Source organism: Hemibagrus wyckioides, linkage group LG28 (assembly GCF_019097595.1).
Source record: "Hemibagrus wyckioides isolate EC202008001 linkage group LG28, SWU_Hwy_1.0, whole genome shotgun sequence".
NCBI classification, from domain to species: Eukaryota; Metazoa; Chordata; class Actinopteri; order Siluriformes; family Bagridae; genus Hemibagrus; species Hemibagrus wyckioides.
The window spans coordinates 3,057,306-3,079,523 of record NC_080737.1 but is presented as its reverse complement, the minus strand read 5'-3'; the positions used below and the strand labels follow the sequence as shown (position 1 = coordinate 3,079,523).

Sequence of the window (22,218 nt, the reverse complement as noted above, 5' to 3'; positions counted from 1 at the left end):
TTCCCCTTTCAGGTGAGGAAAGGAAATAAAACTGAAAGCGTTTTAACTCAGTTTATATGTGTAAGGTGTAACAGCAGTTAATGGGAGTCAGTGTGTGTGTTTGTGTGTGCTTGCATGTTCCAGGCGTACTTTGAGGTGGCCGATCAGAGCGGTGTCATGTCCATGGTCCTGTGGAATGACCTGTGTCCTGAATGGTATCAGCGGCTGGTCGTGGGCTCGGTTCTTTACTTGCAGAAATTCACACTGAAACGCAGCTACCAGAACCGCTCCAGACCTCAGCTCGACAAACTGCCCCTCGTCTTCTACAGGTCCACAGGTACTGACCACCTCTCTGACCCTCACGCACAGGACATCACGTCCATCACAGTGCAGAACACCACAATCCTGGATCAGATGATACCTGGAGCTCTCGCAACACTCACTCACGGAAAAAGGAAAGGAAAGAAAAGTTTGAAAGACTCTGTGTGTGTGTTTGTGTGTGTGTGTGTTTTGCTATGAAACAGAGATCTGCTTGAATCCCTGGAATCCGACTGCTATCATCACTGTAATTCCTCCTAAAAGCGTTCAGCCTCAGTGGAACTTACCGGAGGTCACCTACAATTTCTCTACCAGGTACACACACACACACACACACACATACACACACACCTGAGGCTGCTCAGGCAAGTTACCTCTTTTTGTTATGACATGAAAGAATAGCTAAGATATTGTGTAATACACACTGTGACCAGTGTTAGACTGAAGAAGGGGGCGTGGCCTAAATCTGTTCTGAGTGTAAAGAACAAGTGTTTCCTTTTATTTAGCATTTATAAAAGCCTTTTCCATAGAGTTTCCATATGATGTTCGTTCCCCTTTGGTTCCTTCCATCAGATCTGAAGTGGAGAGGCTGGAGAACAACCAGGCGTGTGACATCATCGGCCTGGTGACGTACGTCAGTCGCGTGGAGCGAATCCGAAACAAAGGAAACACGTGTACGAGTCGTGACCGGACAAAACACAATGCTTTCATACACTCAGAATGGACATGTGCAGAGAGCTGTGTGTCTTTACATTTGTGTGTATATGTTTGTGATACAGTCCCGGAGAAGTTCTGGACACATCGGTGGGTTCATGCAGTGGACGGAACCTCAGACTCTCCCTTTATCCTGGAGATTTTTGCCTCTTCTCAGCCCGAGATCTTTAACAACATCTGTCCCAGTAAGAGTTTACTCTACAGTAATACACTTCTGTAATAACACACACTGTAATAATGTACACTGTACTAACACGCGCTGTACTAACACGCGCTGTACTAACACGCGCTGTACTAACACGCGCTGTACTAACACGCGCTGTACTAACACGCGCTGTACTAACACGCGCTGTACTAACACGCGGAGTAATAACACGCAGTAGTAAAACATGCTGTAATAACACACTAATAACACACGCAGTAATAACACACGCAGTAATAACACACGCAGTAATAACACACGCAGTAATAACACACGCAGTAATAACACACGCAGTAATAACACACGCAGTAATAACACGCTGTAATAACACGCTGTAATAACACGCTGTAATAACACATGCAGTTATAACACACTGCAATAGCACACATTGCAATAACACTTTCTGTAATAACACACGCTGTAATAACACGCAGTAGTAAAACATGCTGTAATAACACGCTGTAATATAACACGCTGTAATATAACACGCTGTAATATAACACGCTGTAATATAACACGCTGTAATAACACACGCTGTAATAACACACGCTGTAATAACACACGCTGTAATAACACATGCTGTAATAACACATGCTGTAATAACACGCTGTACTAACACACGCAGTAATAACACGCAGTAGTAAAACATGCTGTAATAACACGCTGTAATAACACGCTGTAATAACACGCTGTAATAACACGCTGTAATAACACATGCAGTAATAAAACACGCTGTAATAACACACGCTGTAATAACACATGCAGTTATAACACTGCAATAGCACACATTGCAATAACACACGCTGTAATAACACACGCTGTAATAACACACGCTGTAATAACACACGCTGTAATAACACGCTGTACTAACACACGCAGTAATAACACGCAGTAATAAAACACGCTGTAATAACACACTGTAATAACACATGCAGTTATAACACTGCAATAGCACACATTGCAATAACACTTTCTGTAATAACACGCTGTAATAACACACGCTGTAATAACATGCTGTACTAACACACGCAGTAATAACATGCAGTAATAAAACACGCTGTAATAACACACGCAGTAATAAAACACGCTGTAATAACACACTGTAATAACACACTGTAATAACACACTGTAATAACACACTGTAATAACACATGCAGTTATAACGCACTGCAATTGCACACATTGCAATAACACACGCTGTAATAACACACGCTGTAATAACACACGCTGTACTAACACACGCTGTAATAACACACTAACACGCTGTACTAACACGCAGTAATAACACACACTGTAATAACACATGCAGTTATAACGCACTGCAATTGCACACATTGCAATAACACACGCTGTAATAACACACGCTGTAATAACACACGCTGTAATAACACACGCTGTACTAACACACGCTGTAATAACACACGCTGTACTAACACACGCTGTAATAACACACTAACACGCTGTACTAACACGCAGTAATAACACACACTGTAATAACACATGCAGTTATAACACACTGCAATAGCACACATTGCAATAACACTTTCTGTAATAACACACGCTGTACTAACACACGCTGTAATAACACACACTGTAATAACACACTAACACACGCTGTACTAACACAGGCAGTAATAAAACATGCTGTAATAACACACACTGCAATAACACTTTCTGTAATAACACTTTCTGTAATAACACACGCTGTAATAACACACGCTGTAATAACACACACTGTAATAACACTTTCTGTAATAACACACTGCAATAGCACACATTGCAATAACACTTTCTGTAATAACACACGCTGTAATAACACACGCTGTAATAACACACGCTGTAATAACACACGCAGTAATAACACACGCAGTAATAACACACGCTGTAATAAAACACGCTGTAATAAAACACGCTGTAATAAAACACGCTGTAATAACACGCTGCAATAACACACGCTGTAATAACACACGCTGTAATAACACATGCAGTTATAACACGCTGTAATAACACATGCAGTTATAACACGCTGTAATAACACATGCAGTTATAACACGCTGTAATAACACATGCAGTTATAACACGCTGTAATAACACATGCAGTTATAACACGCTGTAATAACACATGCAGTTATAACACACGCTGTAATAACACATGCAGTTATAACACATGCAGTTATAACACACGCTGTAATAACACACGCTGTAATAACACACGCTGTAATAACACACGCTGTAATAACACACGCTGTAATAACACACGCTGTAATAACACGCTGTAATAACACACGCTGTAATAACACACGCTGTAATAACACATGCAGTTATAACATGCTGTAATAACACATGCAGTTATAACACACGCTGTAATAACACATGCAGTTATAACACATGCAGTTATAACACACGCTGTAATAACACACGCTGTAATAACACACGCTGTAATAACACACGCTGTAATAACACACGCAGTAATAACCCACACTAATAACACACACTGTAATAACATGCTGTAATAACACACACTAATAACACATGCAGTAATAACACACGCTGTACTAAAACACGCTGTACTAAAACACGCTGTACTAACACACGCTGTACTAACACACGCTGTACTAACACACGCTGTACTAACACGCTGTACTAACACACGCTGTACTAACACACGCTGTACTAACATAGGCAGTAAAAACACACGCAGTAATAACACACACTAATAACACACTGCAATAGCACACATTGCAATAACACTTTCTGTAATAACACACGCTGTACTAACACATGCTGTAATAACACACTGTAATAACATACGCAGTAAAAACACACACTGCAATAGCACACATTGCAATACCACTTTCTGTAATACCACTTTCTGTAATACCACTTTCTGTAATAACACACGCTGTAATAACACACGCTGTAATAACGTACACTGTAGTAACACAGTAATAACACACTGCAATAACATACGCTGTAATAACACACGCTGTAATAACACACACAGTAATAAAACACTGTAATAACACACACTAATAACACACACTGTAATAACGTACACTGTAGTAACACACAGTAATAACACACTGTAATAACGTACACTAGTAACACACTGTAGTAACACGCAGTAATAACACACACTGTAGTAACACGCAGTAATAACACACACTGTAGTAACACGCAGTAATAACACACTGTAATAACACACACTAATAACACACTAATAACATGCTGTAATAACACACACTGTAGTAACACTAACACACACTGTAATAACATACACGTTACTAACGTATACTGTAATAACACACTAATAACACACTTTAATAACGTACACTGTAGTAATATGCAGTAATAACACACACTGTAGTAACACACTGTAATAACGTACACTGTAGTAATGCACACTGTAGTAACGCACACTAATAAAACAAGTTCTGGACACATCGGTGGGTTCATGCAGTGGACGGAACCTCAGACTCTCCCTTTATCCTGGAGATTTTTGCCTCTTCTCAGCCCGAGATCTTTAACAACATCTGTCCCAGTAAGAGTTTACTCTACAGTAACACACTTCTGTAATAACACACACTGTAATAACGTACACTGTAATAACACACACTGCAATAGCACACTTTGCAATAACACATTCTGTAATAACACACGCAGTAATAACACACACTAATAACACACGCAGTAATAACACACACTAACACATTCTGTAATAACACACGCAGTAATACACACTAATAACACACGCAGTAATAACACACACTAACACACGCAGTAATAACACACGCAGTAATAACACACTAAACACATTCTGTAATAACACACGCAGTAATAACACACACTAATAACACACGCTGTAATAACACACGCTAACACGCTGTAATAACACACGCTAACACGCTGTAATAACACACGCTGTAATAACACATGCTGTAATAACACACGCTAACATACACAGTAATAACACACTCTGTAATAACACACGCTGTAATAACACACGCTGTAATAACACACGCTGTAATAACACGCTGTAATAACACACGCTGTAATAACACACGCTAACACACACAGTAATAACACACACAGTAATAACACACTCTGTAATAACACACGCTGTAATAACACACGCTAACACACACAGTAATAACACATTCTGTAATAACACACGCAGTAATAACACACACTAATAACACACGCTGTAATAACACACGCTAACACACGCTGTAATAACACACGCTAACACGCTGTAATAACACACGCTGTAATAACACACGCTGTAATAACACACGCTGTAATAACACACGCTGTAATCACACGCTGTAATCACACGCTGTAATAACACACGCTGTAATAACACACGCTGTAATAACACACGCTAACACGCTGTAATAACACACGCTGTAATAACACACGCTGTAATAACACACGCTGTAATCACACGCTGTAATCACACGCTGTAATAACACACGCTGTAATAACACACGCTGTAATAACACACGCTGTAATAACACACGCTGTAATCACACACGCTGTAATCACACGCTGTAATCACACGCTGTAATCACACACGCTGTAATAACACACGCTGTAATAACACACGCTGTAATAACACACGCTGTAATAACACACGCTGTAATCACACACGCTGTAATCACACACGCTGTAATCACACACGCTGTAATCACACACGCTGTAATAACACACGCTAACATACACAGTAATAACACACTCTGTAATAACACACGCTGTAATAACACACGCTGTAATAACACACGCTGTAATAACACACGCAGTAATAACACACGCTGTAATAACACACGCTGTAATAACACGCTGTAATAACACACGCTGTAATAACACACGCTGTAATAACACACGCTAACACACACAGTAATAACACACTCTGTAATAACACACGCTGTAATAACACACGCTAACACACACAGTAATAACACATTCTGTAATAACACACGCAGTAATAACACACACTAATAACACACGCTGTAATAACACACGCTAACACACGCTGTAATAACACACGCTAACACACGCTGTAATAACACACGCTAACACGCTGTAATAACACACGCTGTAATAACACACTCTGTAATCACACGCTGTAATCACACGCAGTAATCACACACGCTGTAATAACACACGCTGTAATAACACACGCTGTAATCACACACGCTGTAATCACACACGCTGTAATCACACACGCTGTAATCACACACGCTGTAATAACACACGCTGTAATAACACACGCTGTAATAACACACGCTGTAATCACACGCAGTAATAACACACGCTGTAATAACACACGCTGTAATCACACACGCTGTAATCACACACGCTGTAATCACACACGCTGTAATCACACACGCTGTAATAACACACGCTGTAATAACACACGCTGTAATAACACACGCTGTAATAACACACGCAGTAATAACACACGCAGTAATAACACACGCAGTAATAACACACGCTGTAATAACACACGCTGTAATAACACACGCTGTAATAACACACGCTGTAATCACACACGCTGTAATCACACACGCTGTAATCACACACGCTGTAATAACACACGCTGTAATAACACACGCTGTAATCACACACGCTGTAATCACACACGCTGTAATAACACGCTGTAATAACACGCTGTAATAACACACACACACTAATAACACACACACACTAATAACACACACACACTAAACACACACACACTAATAACACACACTAATAACACATTGTGGACTGTAATAACACACCTCTGTCTGTTATTGTCTCTCTCTCTGTCTCTCTCTCTCTCCACAGTGTCATATCTCGTGTGTACTCATATGCGTGTGTGTCGAGAGACAGAATCAGATTCAAGCTCGGGTCCAGGCTCGTGTTTGGGTTCTGCTCTTTATCTGACCAGCAGCACAGAGACTCAGCTCTTTACTACAGGTGACCAGTGTACAGAATGACCGCTGCAGCCAGTGACCCAGCCTGAATGGAGTAACAGATGCTCTGTGTGTGTGTGTGTGTCTGATGCTCTCAGGCTGTCACAGGAAGCAGCCGTACGTGCACGACCCAAAGGTCAGAGCCTTCATCCAGTGGACCAAGACTCTGAAGGACAGCGTAGTACTGAGGAAGACGGCAGTAGGGGGTTATTACTGTTACCCCCCTCCCCCAAAAACCTTCACACCAAACCCCAGCTGCAGTGGAGCGAGTAAGAGATACGCCATGTTCTTTCACTCCATGTTCTGTATGCTGCTTATGCATGCTAATGAGCAGATTATAGCAGCACAGCATGCCTCCGAGCTCAGATGTAAAGAGAAGTTCAGGGACCAACTGTAGTGTAGACTGGAGTAGATTAGATTAGACTCATGCCATGTCCTAAACCGCACCAAGGAGTCTGTATGAGTGAAGAACGAGACGAAATTTCTGGAAAAGTTGTTTTTTTTTCATGTGAAATATTAAAGAAGCCAAAATATGCTTTGTGTGTGTGTGTAGGTGAAGGATCATTACTAGCCGTAGGTGACCTACGGAAGGAGCTCGAGAGTCTGCAGTATCGGGAACACAGGAGAGTGGCACTACAGGGCCGTATCGCTGCAGTGCAGTACCACCGGTGGCCACCGGACGCACCAGGCACCACACCTCGGAGTGAACAGGTCTGATACACACATTTAATGCTAAAAGATATGACGCACACTGAGAGTGAAAATAGTCATTTTTTTGTTTGTTTATTGGTTAACAGGTGGAGCATGACGCAGTGGGTGTGACCAGAGCCTCCACCTCTTCCTTCAGCGCAGGAGCACAACCGCAGAGCGAGACGTCCTCGTCTTCGTCACGAAGTGATGCCACACACTCTCTCAAGCGCAGGAGAGTAGAGCAGTGAGTGACACAATGCATGTTTATTTATTAATTACTTTTATTATACATTCATTTTATTATTATTAATGACTTCCCCACACATTCCATGTTTCTCTATTAATACGCTTATTTTTTATTCATTTTTGAATTTTGCATTTTTTGGGATTTTTAGCTGGATGACCCTTCAGGGTTCAAAACATTAATCTGTCCTTTAAAATTAAGCGTCAGAAATTTCATATAATAATACTGATCAATGTCAATGTCGAATAGCGAGATAAAGTTCTCGGCCACGCCCACTCACATGGTTCTGAGCTTTTTATTGCAGTACTATATTTTTATATATTTATTCAGTTTGGGGGAAAAAAACAAAAAAAAAACCCACAATGTTTAGTATTTGCTCCAGATGTTTTAATCAGTAGAACATTTTTCCGGTCCCTGTGTGTGTTTGTATAGAGGAGTGCTGAAGCAGTACTGGACCAGAGCCAAGCGAATGTTAGAAAGGTAATAAATAATCATTAAATGTACACCTATACTCAAACCGGTGTCTGATGTTCAGGAATCTGTGGACATTTCTTTCATCATGACTTCCCTTTTTCCCACTCAGACAGGCAAACCAAGCAGATCGTGAGGATGAGGAGATGGACAGAGGGCCTGATGAAGAGGACGGTGATGGACTTGACACATCGTCACCTCAACCTACAGGTACAGATCCACCATACCATCCATAGTTTGCAGGTGAATTCTGGATTCTGATTGGTCAGAAGTTATAACAGCACATCAGTGCAGCTGTAACACACAGGTTTACACGAACACACTCTTTCTGACGTCATGGTTTTTGTATGAACAGATCGGGTCATGTGCACTTTAAATGTAACTACAAATGGATAAGAAGTATTTATTCTTTAAGAAATCAAACATTTTCCTCAAACTGCTCTGATGAGAGATGAATAAATCACACCATCCTGTATTATTAGTGCTTCATTCTTTATCTTTTCTTCATTAACCCTCAGACATCAGCGAGACAAACAGCGCTCCCGACACACAGAGGTCTGCCGCTCGCCCCGTGGCATCATGGGAGAGCAGCGTGTGGTCCTCACTCAGGCAGGACCTCACGGATCACGTGCGCTGCAGCTCCCTTAATTGCGAGAGCGTTCCGGAAAAATTCTGCTTCGAAGACCGGGACGTCATCCTACACAGGATCAACCTGAGCCCCGCCAAGTGGAGCCCTGAGCATCCCTCAGACACCAGCTTGAGCACACACATGCCCGCACACCTCACAGGATACCTCACGCTCACGTTACTGGGTACGAGACGCAGATCCTGTGCCCGAGTGTAAATATTCTCCTCTAGCAGTTCAGGTAATAAAAAGAGAATGGTTCTTTCTTTCAGGATTAAATCAGCAGGCGGCGGTCGACTCCTTCTTTCTCCCCGTGTTTTGTGCTGAGGATCCGCGAGCGGTCGGGACGTCCACTGGTCTCCATGATAACTCGCTGATGTCATGCCTATCTGCGGGTCATGTCTGTGCTCAGGCCAACTTTTCACCAGGTGTGTGTCTATCTTTTAGGCCAGGATTTTTTTTTGTCCCATGTCAACTGGACATTTGTTCAACCCCCATCACTGCCACTGTTGGGCCCTTGAGCAAGGCCCCCAACCCACCCTAACTGCTACATCATGGCTGACCCTGCATTTTGACCCCAACCCCCAAGGATGGGATACATGAAGAAAGAATTTCACTGTGCAGTAATGTATATGTGACATATAAAGACAACTTGTTAAACTGACCAAGCAAGTTTAAGTAGATCAACTAGATTTAATTTATTATTTACATTTTAAAAAAAAATAACATCTGTTTATCTCCATACAGAGACGTTACTGAGCTCCGCCCCGGCTCTGGAGGACGAGCGGGTGGTGTGCGTGTTGGACGTGTGTCTGCTGGGTCATAACCGGTTCGAGATCGTCTGCTCCAAAGTGTACAGGACGGCAGAAATCGTCACGCCTGTGTAAAGCAAACCCACGCCCCTCTTCAGGGAATATACCATATCAGTGTTCTTCTTTCATACTTTATTAAAGTAGAGAAAGAAATCATTTTTTGGAGGGTTGCTTCATAAAATAACGATGTTCAGATCAATAACAAAGAAAAGTTTTGGCACCGTGTTTCTCTCCATCTCTTTTTGTTAAATCAAGCTACAGTTACATTTGTAACAAATTAATTTATTTTCATTTCACAATTCTGCATAGATATTTATATATATATATTTATATATACAATTCCAGTTTGCAAAATAAAATATTTCTGAAAATGTTTCTGCATTTCATTGCACAGCATTTCATATGGTACAGAATTTACTTCCTTTCAACTGACAGGAAGTGACATAATGCAGCCGAATGAAATGGTTTAATTCCAGAATTGAAACTGTGTACCGTATGGAAATGAGCACATTTTGTTTAGAGGGTGAAACGGTATTGAGATCAGGTTCGTTTATTTATTTATTTAACTACTGAGGTACTCACAGTATTTAAGATCAACAGCTTGATTTTTACTGGACATGAACAAACACCCATTTATAATATTTAATGATGCAACACTGAAACGTTTGAGCTGGACACATCAAACACGGGTTCGATCCTCCAGCATGTTCTCGTTCTGTTTAAACGAGGTATCGTCGCCATTCAGCAGCAAGAAGTGTTCCAGTGTCATCGAGTTGACTCGAGGTCAGAAGAAGTGAGCAAAAATGTTCACTGTGTCTTAAACGACAATGCGATGTTCCTCTACCATTCCTCCCTCAACACACACAACTCCGTTCTCACGCTCGTTCACTCATCCCTTCGGTTTTCCCTTCATCCCCGGGTGCTGTACAAGTCGGCGTCTTCAGGATGAGCCTGTCCGTGATCCAGTAACGATGGGTCAGGAGCGAACCGTGGCTTCTCTGCAAGAAGTTTAAGAGGAAAAATAAAAGGCATGTTCTAGTGGAACATAGATACAAGACTAATGATCAGCCGGAAGAACCTCTCAATTATCAGAACCAACATTCCCGAGTCTCAGCATCCTGTGTGATACAGATTATATACATTTAATCTCATTTTATACAAATGAGCAATTGAGGATTAAGGGCCTTGCTCAGGGGCCAAACAGGTTGGTGGAGCTGGGATTCAAACTCACAACCTTCTGATCAGTAATCCAACACCTTAACCACTAATCTATCACATCCCTGACATTATCTGGAACCTGTTAGGGAAAATGGTGTGGTTTCCTTCACAGCAGGAAGTGTAACTATGGGTGAGCAGCTCAGGCTAAGGAAGTGCTAGATGTTGTGGTTACATTTACAACAGGAAAAAAAAAGTGTTGGGTCGTACCATTGGCTGGAGGAGGTGTAGTTTCCTCTACAGCAGGAGAAGCAGTAGCAGGAGGAAGAGGAGTTTCCTCTACAGCAGGAGAAGCAGTAGCAGGAGGAAGAGGAGTTTCCTCTACAGCAGGAGAAGCAGTAGCAGGAGGAAGAGGAGGTGTAGTTTCCTCTACAGTAAGGGGAGCAGTTTCAGCTTGTGGGGCAGCAGATTCAGGCAAATTGTCAACATCAGAAGTAATGTCTACAGCTGTAGAACTTTCTGCACCTGTATCTACCACAGCCTCTGGTGGAGCCGTTTCTGGGGCAGCGTCAGGTTTAACATCTGCGACAAATGGTTTTTCTGATGCTGTTGTCTCAGACACATTTGTGACCACTTCATGGGTAATGTCCCCTGGAGTGGTGTCTTCTTGTGGGGTACGTTCTGAATCTAAGGCAACCTCTGATGGAGCCAGGTCTTTTTCCTGGGCTGGAGAAACATGGGTAACTACAGACACGGGGGCTTCTGTACCTGGGGCAGCCTCTTCTGGCGCATGCTACATTAAAGAAAGACAAAATCGGTTTCTGAACCCTGCTTATTGCCCCTGCAGTTCTGCATGCACATGTACACATCAGATACATCCAGACTTACATCAGGAACAACCCCAGCCACTTTGGAGTCGGATTTGAATGCAGACGCAACAAAAGACGTGGCAGAGTACACCTTTTTACCCGTCACCTGCAGAGAAAGATTGTTAGAGAACAATGGTTCAAAATCATAATCACTGCTGTGTTTTGATAAAATACCTCCACTTACACACCTGTAGAACTGCAACAGTGTGCAGGGGGTAACATACAGCTGCACCAACAGAGGTCATCACCAGAGGAACACCTATTCTCTTTATCCGAGAACCTGAAACCACACAAGAACTAAATGGATGATGAGGGTGAAGACCAGCTGTTCCAGTAAAGTTCAGATCTGGACCACTATTCTTTACTACTCCACCAACTGTGTGTGTCTGTGTGTGTGTGTGTGTGTGTGTGTGTGTGTGTGAGAGAGAGAGAGAGAGAGAGAATCGTTAAAAGGTCAAATGTCTTGCAATGTAAAGGTTTCTACAACTACTACATACTTCATATTGCTATTATTTACCTCTTTCCCCCAGTGAATAACTTACCCTTGCGTGCCAGGATGAGTCCGGACAATCCAGACACGGTGATTATACCAACTCTGGGCAGGAAACCAGGGGGCGGGTCTCTCAGGAAATTATAGGTGTCTATCACAGAAAGATCAATCCTCAGCAGTACAATATATTGTAGGAGACCTCAGAGTCTCTCTGCACTTATAGATATACACTCACCTTGTCCAGTCTGGTATAAAGAAATGGCCCTGACCTTCACTGAGGTGCAAGTGTTCTGTGATTTAAAAAAAAAAAAAAAAAAAAAAGATTAGATAACATAACGCAGAAATTTAATCCAGGATTGTTTTATCATGACGTCATTGCCCCAGCTCGTCGTCGTTCACCTGCACAGCTCTGACGTAAGACTGAAGCCGAGCTCTCATCAGCCCGATTCCTGACTGTAGGCGACCCGCTCTCTCCTCCACATAGTGCAGCGCTGGAGGGTCTGCGCTGTAGACAGACAACTGTGGAACAGAACAGAATTAAAGTAAGATGAGAGAACCTCCTCCCAAGACAGGAAGAGTGTGTGTGATTGTGTCTCACCTCTTGTGGGGAAACCCGCCCGTCCGTCCTGTCCTCCGTCATGGCATAAACTCGGAATGAGGCCAAACCCAAAGCAGCCGGTATCACTGCCAACTTCACCACCTCAGGATAGAACACACACACAGTTTCTACATGGTTGTTTAATCCAGATGTTCCCCCAGCAGCCCAACATCTTACATATTAAATACACAGAAGAATTTATTCCATTTAAACAGCACTCTGAGTTCAAGCGTGTTTTTTGTCTTAAAAATATATTTTTTCAAAATACAACATCCATTTTAAAATTGATTACTGAATGAAAAAACAAAAATATATTTTAATAAGAATATTTAATATTTTTCACAATACAAGTAGTTTCTATGTAGAACTTGAGGACCTCTGATCTTTCTTTTCGGGCTCCATATGTAGGAAAATGGCTCAAAATAAATAAAATCACTGTAAAATAAATATTTTATACCGGTATCACAATAAAAATACAAATAAAATGTTTACAAGTAAACTAAACTTTTTGATGAATAAAAAAATATTTTAAGCTCAGAAGCTCCGTTTTTCAATAGTTTTATTACTAATGATCTAATTACTGATTATTTTATAATGCTAAAAATATAAGAAGCCCTTAAACCGATATAATAATACATGTTAACGTGTTTATCTGAAACACACTGCAATTTTTATTTATTTATTTATTTATTTATTATTTTTATGTATTATTAATATACCGACATATTCAAATTCTCTATATTGAATGAAATTAGCTGTAAATAAAATTTATTTATCATTAAAAGAGAAGAAAGAAAGCCTGGGTTTGATTCTCCTCTTGACTCCGTCGTCATGCGCACTACTTTATCCATACTATTCACACTGTTTAGTGCGCGGAGGAAGACGTTCACTCCGAAGCCCGCGCACTACTTTCATACACTACATAGTACGCTAGTGCGCTGCTTCAGGGAACGTCATGTTCTACACGATGAACTTCTCCGTTCTAATAAACAATGAAAACATTCGGCGATTTAAAGACACAGTACACACACACACTCGACGAAAACCTCTGCTTTTTCATCTGGTGACATTTTCCTAATGAACGCATTTGTATTTTTTTTACACGCTAAAGTTTTGCTCCATTCTGAAACTCACCTTGGCCACCATGTCACCCCGCCCCCTTCACTCGATCACTACGGAGGCTCAGAGGGGCCATCAAGGGTTAAAACGAAAACGCAGGAAATAAAGAGTCAAATTAATTCAGTTTGAAGCTAGAAAAGTAGCTGGACAAGGCCGGACATTTTGGACCACAAACAGAGATGCTGTCAATATATTATAAATAGAAAAAAAAAGAAATGTATTCTTCACTTCTGTGGGTTTGGTATTCTGGTCTAATATTTCTGTGGCTCTTGTTTTTATTGTGATTTGTAATTTGTTCTGTAATACACTACATGCTCAAACTTTCGTTCACCCCTGACCATCACACCCACATGTACTTGTTGAACATCTCATTCCAGATTTATTCCCTTCTCTGTTCGGTTATTAACACCTCCACTCTTCTCTTCTGGAAGGTTCTCCACTAGATGTTGGAGTGTATCTGTGGGGATTAGTGATCATCTACAGGAGCATTAGTGAGATCAGACTCTGATGTTAGGATGTTAAGTTGCTATTTTATCTGTAATGAGAAGCCTGAGGCGACGGTGGTGAGGAAAAACTCCCTGAGATGATCTGAGGAAGAAACCTTCAGAGGAACCAGGCACAGAAGGGAACCTCATCCTCGTCTGGAAGACAGAGGACAGTAAATTATGGAAATGTTGATAAGGTCCTTTCTGCAGCAGCAACCATAGGGACATGGTGGTTCAGTGGTCAGTGTGCTGGGTCACTGATTCGAAGGTATCCAAGCTACACTATATTGCCAAAAGTATTCGCTCACCCATCCAAATAATCAGAATCAGGTGTTCCAATCACTTCCATGGCCACAGGTGTATAAAATCAAGCACCTAGGCATGCAGACTGTTTTTACAAACATTTGTGAAAGAATGGGTCGCTCTCAGGAGCTCAGTGAATTCCAGCGTGGAACTGTGATAGGATGCCACCTGTGCAACAAATCCAGTCGTGAAATTTCCTCGCTCCTAAATATTCCACAGTCAACTGTCAGCTGTATTATAAGAACGTGGAAGTGTTTGGGAACGACAGCAACTCAGCCACGAAGTGGTAGGCCACGTAAACTGACGGAGCGGGGTCAGCGGATGCTGAGGCGCATAGTGCGAAGAGGTCGCCAACTTTCTGCAGAGTCAATCGCTACAGACCTCCAAACTTCATGTGGCCTTCAGATTAGCTCAAGAACAGTGTGCAGAGAGCTTCATGGAATGGGTTTCCATGGCCGAGCAGCTGCATCCAAGCCATACATCACCAAGTGCAATGCAAAGCGTCGGATGCAGTGGTGTAAAGCACGCCGCCACTGGACTCTAGAGCAGTGGAGACGCGTTCTCTGGAGTGACGAATCGCGCTTCTCCATCTGGCAATCTGATGGACGAGTCTGGGTTTGGCGGTTGCCAGGAGAACGGTACTTGTCTGACTGCATTGTGCCAAGTGTAAAGTTTGGTGGAGGGGGGATTATGGTGTGGGGTTGTTTTTCAGGAGCTGGGCTTGGCCCCTTAGTTCCAGTGAAAGGAACTCTGAATGCTTCAGCATACCAAGACATTTTGGACAATTCCATGCTCCCAACTTTGTGGGAACAGTTTGGAGCTGGCCCCTTCCTCTTCCAACATGACTGTGCACCAGTGACCAAAGCAAGGTCCATAAAGACATGGATGACAGAGTCTGGTGTGGATGAACTTGACTAGCCTGCACAGAGTCCTGACCTCAACCCGATAGAACACCTTTGGGATGAATTAGAGCGGAGACTGAGAGCCAGACCTTCTCGTCCAACATCAGTGTGTGACCTCACAAATGCGCTTCTGGAAGAATGGTCAAAAATTCCCATAAACACACTCCTAAACCTTGTGGACAGCCTTCCCAGAAGAGTTGAAGCTGTTATAGCTGCAAAGGGTGGACCGACGTCATATTGAACCCTATGGATTAGGAATGGGATGTCACTTAAGTTCATATGCGAGTCAAGGCAGGTGAGCGAATACTTTTGGCAATATAGTGTATCAACCTTGGGCCCTTGAGCAAGGCCCTTAACCCCGCCTGCTCTAGGGGCGCCATACCATAGCTTGACCCTGCGCTCTGACCCCAGTTTGGTAATAAGCTGGGATATGTGAAAACCCTGGGGTGGTGGTGGCTCAAGTGGTTAACGCTCTGGGTCGTTGACCGGAAGATTGGAAGCACCGCCAAGCTGCCACCGTTGGGCCCTTCAGCTAGGCCCCCAACCCCGAGGATGAAATATGAAAGAATTTCACTGTGCAGTAATGTACATGTGACAAATGAAGTTAACTAAGAGCCCCTGAGGAACTAAGAGCTCCTGAGGAACTAATAGGTCAGTGACGGAAAGCTGTAAAAGACATTCTATACACTTGTGTGCTTCAAAATATGTCGTAAGAGTTTGGATAAAGAACCACATTGTGGTGTGATGCTCAGTCACAGGGGCACATACTTTTGGCCATCATGTGTATATTGTGTAATGCATAATTTGTTCCTGCATATCCACTAGGTGGCGATGATGTATTAATAAGTGTACTGGGCTGCACAAAGAACTGACAGCAATAAAAATGTGTACTGAATAAATTGATGAAGGAGTTATGAACCTTGATTAAACTTATAATTAATACACTGTCTAGTGTTAACTAACTATATCTTTAGGACAAAAGTAATGGCACCCTGTGAAAGGAGGAAGCACTAGTGGACACGCTGCAGTGGCTGAGCTGCATTATTGGAGGATTTAGCGTGTGATGTTGCAAGACACTCTCAATAACACAGCTGTAGAAGTGGTTGAGGATCTTAGTTGTTGAGGACATGCCAAACTCCCTCAGCCTCCTCAGGAAGTACAGCTGCTGTTGTCTCTCCTTAACCAGCTGGGTGGTGTTGAGTGTCCAGGTGAGGTCCTCGCTGATGTGGACCCCAAGGTTTTTAAAGCTGTCCACCCTCTCCACTTCAAGCTCTCGGATAAACAAAGGCAGATGAGTTCTCCTCTCCTTCCTCATGTCCACTATCATCTCCTTTGTCTTGTTTGTGCTGAGGGTGAGGTTGTTGTCCTCACACCATGTCACAAGACTGGCCACCTCCCTCCTGTAGGCCGCTTCTTCCCCGCCAGTGATCCGTCCTATCACTGCAGTGTCGTCAGCAAACTTCAGGATGATGTCCTTGTGAGACACGACACAGTCATATGTAAACAGTGTTTAGAGGACGGGTCTGAGAACACATCCCTGTGGGGTGCCAATGTTTGTTGTGATGGTGGCTGAGGTTCTGTGGTCTGCCAGTCAGGAAGTTCAGAAGCCAGTTGCAGAGTGTGGAGTGTACTCTTAGTGCAAACAGTTTGTGGGTGAGCTTATGGGGGATGACTATGTTGAAGGCAGAACTGTTCCTGATGTAGGTGTCCTTATCTTCCAGATGAGAAAAGGAAATATGGAGGGCAGTGGCAATGGTGTCCGAGGTTGGGCCGATATGCGTACTGCAGGGGGTCCAACGTGTCCGGTATGCTGCTCTGAATGTTGGTCAGCACCACTCTCTCAAAACACTTCATAATGATTGGAGCGAGTGCTACTGGTCTGCAGTTGTTCAAGCAGGTCAGGGGGCTCTCCTTGGGAAGGAGGACAATGGTTGTGGTCTTGAAGCAGGTGGGTACGGTGCTCTGACTGAGGGAGAGGTAGATCATGATATTAAAATACAGCCTTCTTCCTTTTCAGATAAAGATCCAGGATACAGTAAAGATGAGGCGTGAACTAGCTACCACTTATGACCATCATCTCAGATAGTGTACATGTTGGTTGAGGGAGCTGGTTGTAGGAGTGTTGATTCTCCAGCTGATGTCAGTAAAGAGCTGGGTGCTGACGCTTTCAGCGCTTCGAGTCAGAAACAAAAAACAAAGCAGGAGGAAAAATGCCAGGAATAAATAACATGTGAGAAGCAGAGAAATGAATATGGAAAGCCAATAGGGACAAAAGAGATGTGCCAGGCACCTTGTGCTCCAGTACATCTGAGCAAATGCACATTACCATCTAGTGCTTGCTAATATTTTGAACAGCAGCTACGCTAATTCCTTTTAACTTGTTTCTCTTTTTCTACCAATCCCACGCCATCCAGAGATTGTGCAAGCTCCAGTTGTGTTCCGCTTCATGAAGATTTTGGACCTTCAGTGAGAAAAGGCTGACCCCATGTGGACTTGGACAACAATCTCCAAATCAATACACAGAATAACATTCTACATATGCTGTATCTGCGTCACACAACTCCAACTGACTGCTTATGACTGTAGAAAAGACAGTATTTATAATCCCCCTCTCAGTGTTTATAATGATTTATAATCCCCCTCTCAGTGTTTATAATGATTTATAATCCCACTCTCAGTGTTTATAATGATTTATAATCCCCCTCTCAGTGTTTATAATGATTTATAATCCCCCTCTCAGTGTTTATAATGATTTATAATCCCCCTCTCAGTGTTTATAATGATTTATAATCCCACTCTCAGTGTTTATAATGATTTATAATCCCACTCTCAGTGTTTATAATGATTTATAATCCCCCTCTCAGTGTTTATAATGATTTATAATCCCCCTCTCAGTGTTTATAATGATTTATAATCCCCCTCTCAGTGTTTATAATGATTTATAATCCCCCTCTCAGTGTTTATAATGATTTATAATCCCCCTCTCAGTGTTTATAATGATTTATAATCCCACTCTCAGTGTTTATAATGATTTATAATCCCACTCTCAGTGTTTATAATGATTTATAATCCCCCTCTCAGTGTTTATAATGATTTATAATCCCACTCTCAGTGTGTATAATGATTTATAATCCCACTCTCAGTGTTTATAATGATTTATAATCCCACTCTCAGTGTTTATAATGATTTATAATCCCACTCTCAGTGTTTATAATGATTTATAATCCCCCTCTCAGTGTTTATAATGATTTATAATCCCACTCTCAGTGTTTATAATGATTTATAATCCCACTCTCAGTGTTTATAATGATTTATAATCCCCCTCTCAGTGTTTATAATGATTTATAATCCCCCTCTCAGTGTTTATAATGATTTATAATCCCCCTCTCAGTGTTTATAATGATTTATAATCCCCCTCTCAGTGTTTATAATGATTTATAATCCCACTCTCAGTGTGTATAATGATTTATAATCCCACTCTCAGTGTGTATAATGATTTATAATCCCCCTCTCAGTGTTTATAATGATTTATAATCCCACTCTCAGTGTTTATAATGATTTATAATCCCACTCTCAGTGTTTATAATGATTTATAATCCCACTCTCTGTGTTTATAATGATTTATAATCCCACTCTCAGTGTTTATAATGATTTATAATCCCACTCTCAGTGTTTATAATCATTTATAATCCCACTCTCAGTGTGTATAATGATTTATAATTGCCCTCTGTGTTTATAATGATTTATAATCACCCTCTGTGTTTATAATGATTTATAATCCCACTCTCAGTGTTTATAATCATTTATAATCCCACTCTCAGTGTGTATAATGATTTATAATTGCCCTCTGTGTTTATAATGATTTATAATCACCCTCTGTGTTTATAATGATTTATAATCCCACTCTCTGGTGTTCATAATGATTTATAATCCAACTCTCAGTGTTTCTAATGATTTATAATCCCACTCTGTGTTTATAATGATTTATAATCCCACTCTCTGTGTTTATAATGATTTATAATCCCACTCTCTGTGTTTATAATGATTTATAATCCCACTCTCTGTGTTTATAATAATTTATAATCCCACTCTCTGGTGTTCATAATGATTTATAATCGCCCTCTGTGTTTATAATGATTTATAATCCCACTCTCAGTGTTTATAATGATTTATAATCCCACTCTCAGTGTTTATAATGATTTATAATCCCACTCTCTGTGTTTATAATGATTTATAATCCCACTCTCTGGTGTTCATAATGATTTATAATCACCCTCTGTGTTTATAATGATTTATAATCCCACTCTCAGTGTTTATAATCATTTATAATCCCACTCTCAGTGTGTATAATGATTTATAATTGCCCTCTGTGTTTATAATGATTTATAATCCCACTCTCTGGTGTTCATAATGATTTATAATCCAACTCTCAGTGTTTCTAATGATTTATAATCCCACTCTGTGTTTATAATGATTTATAATCCCACTCTCTGTGTTTATAATGATTTATAATCCCACTCTCTGTGTTTATAATGATTTATAATCCCACTCTCTGTGTTTATAATAATTTATAATCCCACTCTCTGGTGTTCATAATGATTTATAATCGCCCTCTGTGTTTATAATGATTTATAATCCCACTCTCAGTGTTTATAATGATTTATAATCCCACTCTCAGTGTTTATAATGATTTATAATCCCACTCTCTGTGTTTATAATGATTTATAATCCCACTCTCTGGTGTTCATAATGATTTATAATTGCCCTCTGTGTTTATAATGATTTATAATCCCACTCTCAGGTGTTTATAATGATTTATAATCGCCCTCTGTGTTTATAATGATTTATAATCCCACTCTCAGTGTTTATAATGATTTATAATCCCACTCTCAGTGTTTATAATGATTTATAATCCCCCTCTCAGTGTTTATAATGATTTATAATCCCCCTCTCAGTGTTTATAATGATTTATAATCCCCCTCTCAGTGTTTATAATGATTTATAATCCCCCTCTCAGTGTTTATAATGATTTATAATCCCCCTCTCAGTGTTTATAATGATTTATAATCCCCCTCTCAGTGTTTATAATGATTTATAATCCCACTCTCAGTGTGTATAATGATTTATAATCCCACTCTCAGTGTGTATAATGATTTATAATCCCACTCTCAGTGTGTATAATGATTTATAATCCCACTCTCTGTGTTTATAATGATTTATAATCCCCCTCTCAGTGTTTATAATGATTTATAATCCCACTCTCAGTGTGTATAATGATTTATAATCCCACTCTCAGTGTGTATAATGATTTATAATCCCACTCTCAGTGTTTATAATGATTTATAATCCCACTCTCAGTGTTTATAATGATTTATAATCCCCCTCTCAGTGTTTATAATGATTTATAATCCCACTCTCAGTGTTTATAATGATTTATAATCCCACTCTCAGTGTTTATAATCATTTATAATCCCACTCTCAGTGTGTATAATGATTTATAATTGCCCTCTGTGTTTATAATGATTTATAATCACCCTCTGTGTTTATAATGATTTATAATCCCACTCTCTGGTGTTCATAATGATTTATAATCCCCCTCTCAGTGTTTATAATAATTTATAATCCCACTCTCTGGTGTTCATAATGATTTATAATCCCCCTCTCAGTGTTTATAATAATTTATAATCCCACTCTCTGGTGTTCATAATGATTTATAATCGCCCTCTGTGTTTATAATGATTTATAATCCCACTCTCAGGTGTTTATAATGAATTATAATCACCCTCTGTGTTTATAATGATTTATAATCCCACTCTCAGGTGTTTATAATGATTTATAATCCCACTCTCAGTGTTTATAATGATTTATAATCCCACTCTCTGTGTTTATAATGATTTATAATCCCACTCTCTGTGTTCATAATGATTTATAATTGCCCTCTGTGTTTATAATGATTTATAATCCCACTCTCAGTGTTTATAATGATTTATAATCCCACTCTCAGTGTTTATAATGATTTATAATCCCACTCTCAGTGTTTATAATGATTCATAATCCCACTTTCAGTGTTTATAATGATTTATACTCACACTCTCAGTGTTTATAATGATTTATAATCCCACTCTCAGTGTTTATAATGATTCATAATCCCACTCTCAGTGTTTATAATGATTTATAATCCCACTCTCAGTGTTTATAATGATTTATAATCCCCCTCTCAGTGTTTATAATGATTCATAATCCCACTCTCAGTGTGTATAATAACTTATAATCACACTCTCCAGT

The 22,218-nt window shown here is 40.6% G+C and overlaps 2 protein-coding genes across 4 annotated transcripts in view; one reads left to right on the top strand and one right to left on the bottom strand.

Annotated features, from left to right (window-relative positions):
- radx (RPA1 related single stranded DNA binding protein) overlaps positions 1-10,087 on the top strand; it is an 11,321-nt gene extending 1,234 nt beyond the window's left edge. The window contains exons 2-15 of the mRNA XM_058383309.1: positions 1-12; positions 124-316; positions 504-612; positions 871-971; positions 1,077-1,196; positions 7,043-7,174; positions 7,269-7,439; positions 7,724-7,881; positions 7,968-8,104; positions 8,537-8,584; positions 8,688-8,785; positions 9,094-9,387; positions 9,473-9,628; positions 9,948-10,087. The exon at positions 1-12 is cut by the window's left edge and continues 131 nt beyond it. Of these exons, the coding sequence (XP_058239292.1) occupies positions 1-12; positions 124-316; positions 504-612; positions 871-971; positions 1,077-1,196; positions 7,043-7,174; positions 7,269-7,439; positions 7,724-7,881; positions 7,968-8,104; positions 8,537-8,584; positions 8,688-8,785; positions 9,094-9,387; positions 9,473-9,628; positions 9,948-10,087 (1,869 nt within the window). The remainder of the gene's footprint in view (positions 13-123; positions 317-503; positions 613-870; positions 972-1,076; positions 1,197-7,042; positions 7,175-7,268; positions 7,440-7,723; positions 7,882-7,967; positions 8,105-8,536; positions 8,585-8,687; positions 8,786-9,093; positions 9,388-9,472; positions 9,629-9,947) is intronic.
- A 186-nt stretch (positions 10,088-10,273) lies between these two features.
- On the bottom strand, positions 10,274-14,299 carry apool (apolipoprotein O-like). Of its 3 annotated transcripts, XM_058383293.1 has the most exons (10): positions 14,259-14,299; positions 13,125-13,226; positions 12,926-13,045; positions 12,762-12,816; positions 12,579-12,677; positions 12,225-12,316; positions 12,056-12,142; positions 11,693-11,960; positions 11,438-11,596; positions 10,274-11,010 (listed from the first exon to the last, which is right to left on the bottom strand). In XM_058383293.1, the coding sequence occupies exons 1-10, from the start codon at positions 14,268-14,270 to the stop codon at positions 10,922-10,924; spliced, it is 1,083 nt and encodes a 360-aa protein (XP_058239276.1). In that variant the 5' UTR covers positions 14,271-14,299; the 3' UTR covers positions 10,274-10,921. The 3 variants fall into 3 exon arrangements, with proteins under 3 accessions (XP_058239276.1, XP_058239275.1, XP_058239277.1); XM_058383292.1 differs by having other exon boundaries at positions 11,438-11,960; XM_058383294.1 differs by lacking the exon at positions 11,438-11,596.
- Between the last annotated feature and the right edge of the window lie 7,919 nt (positions 14,300-22,218).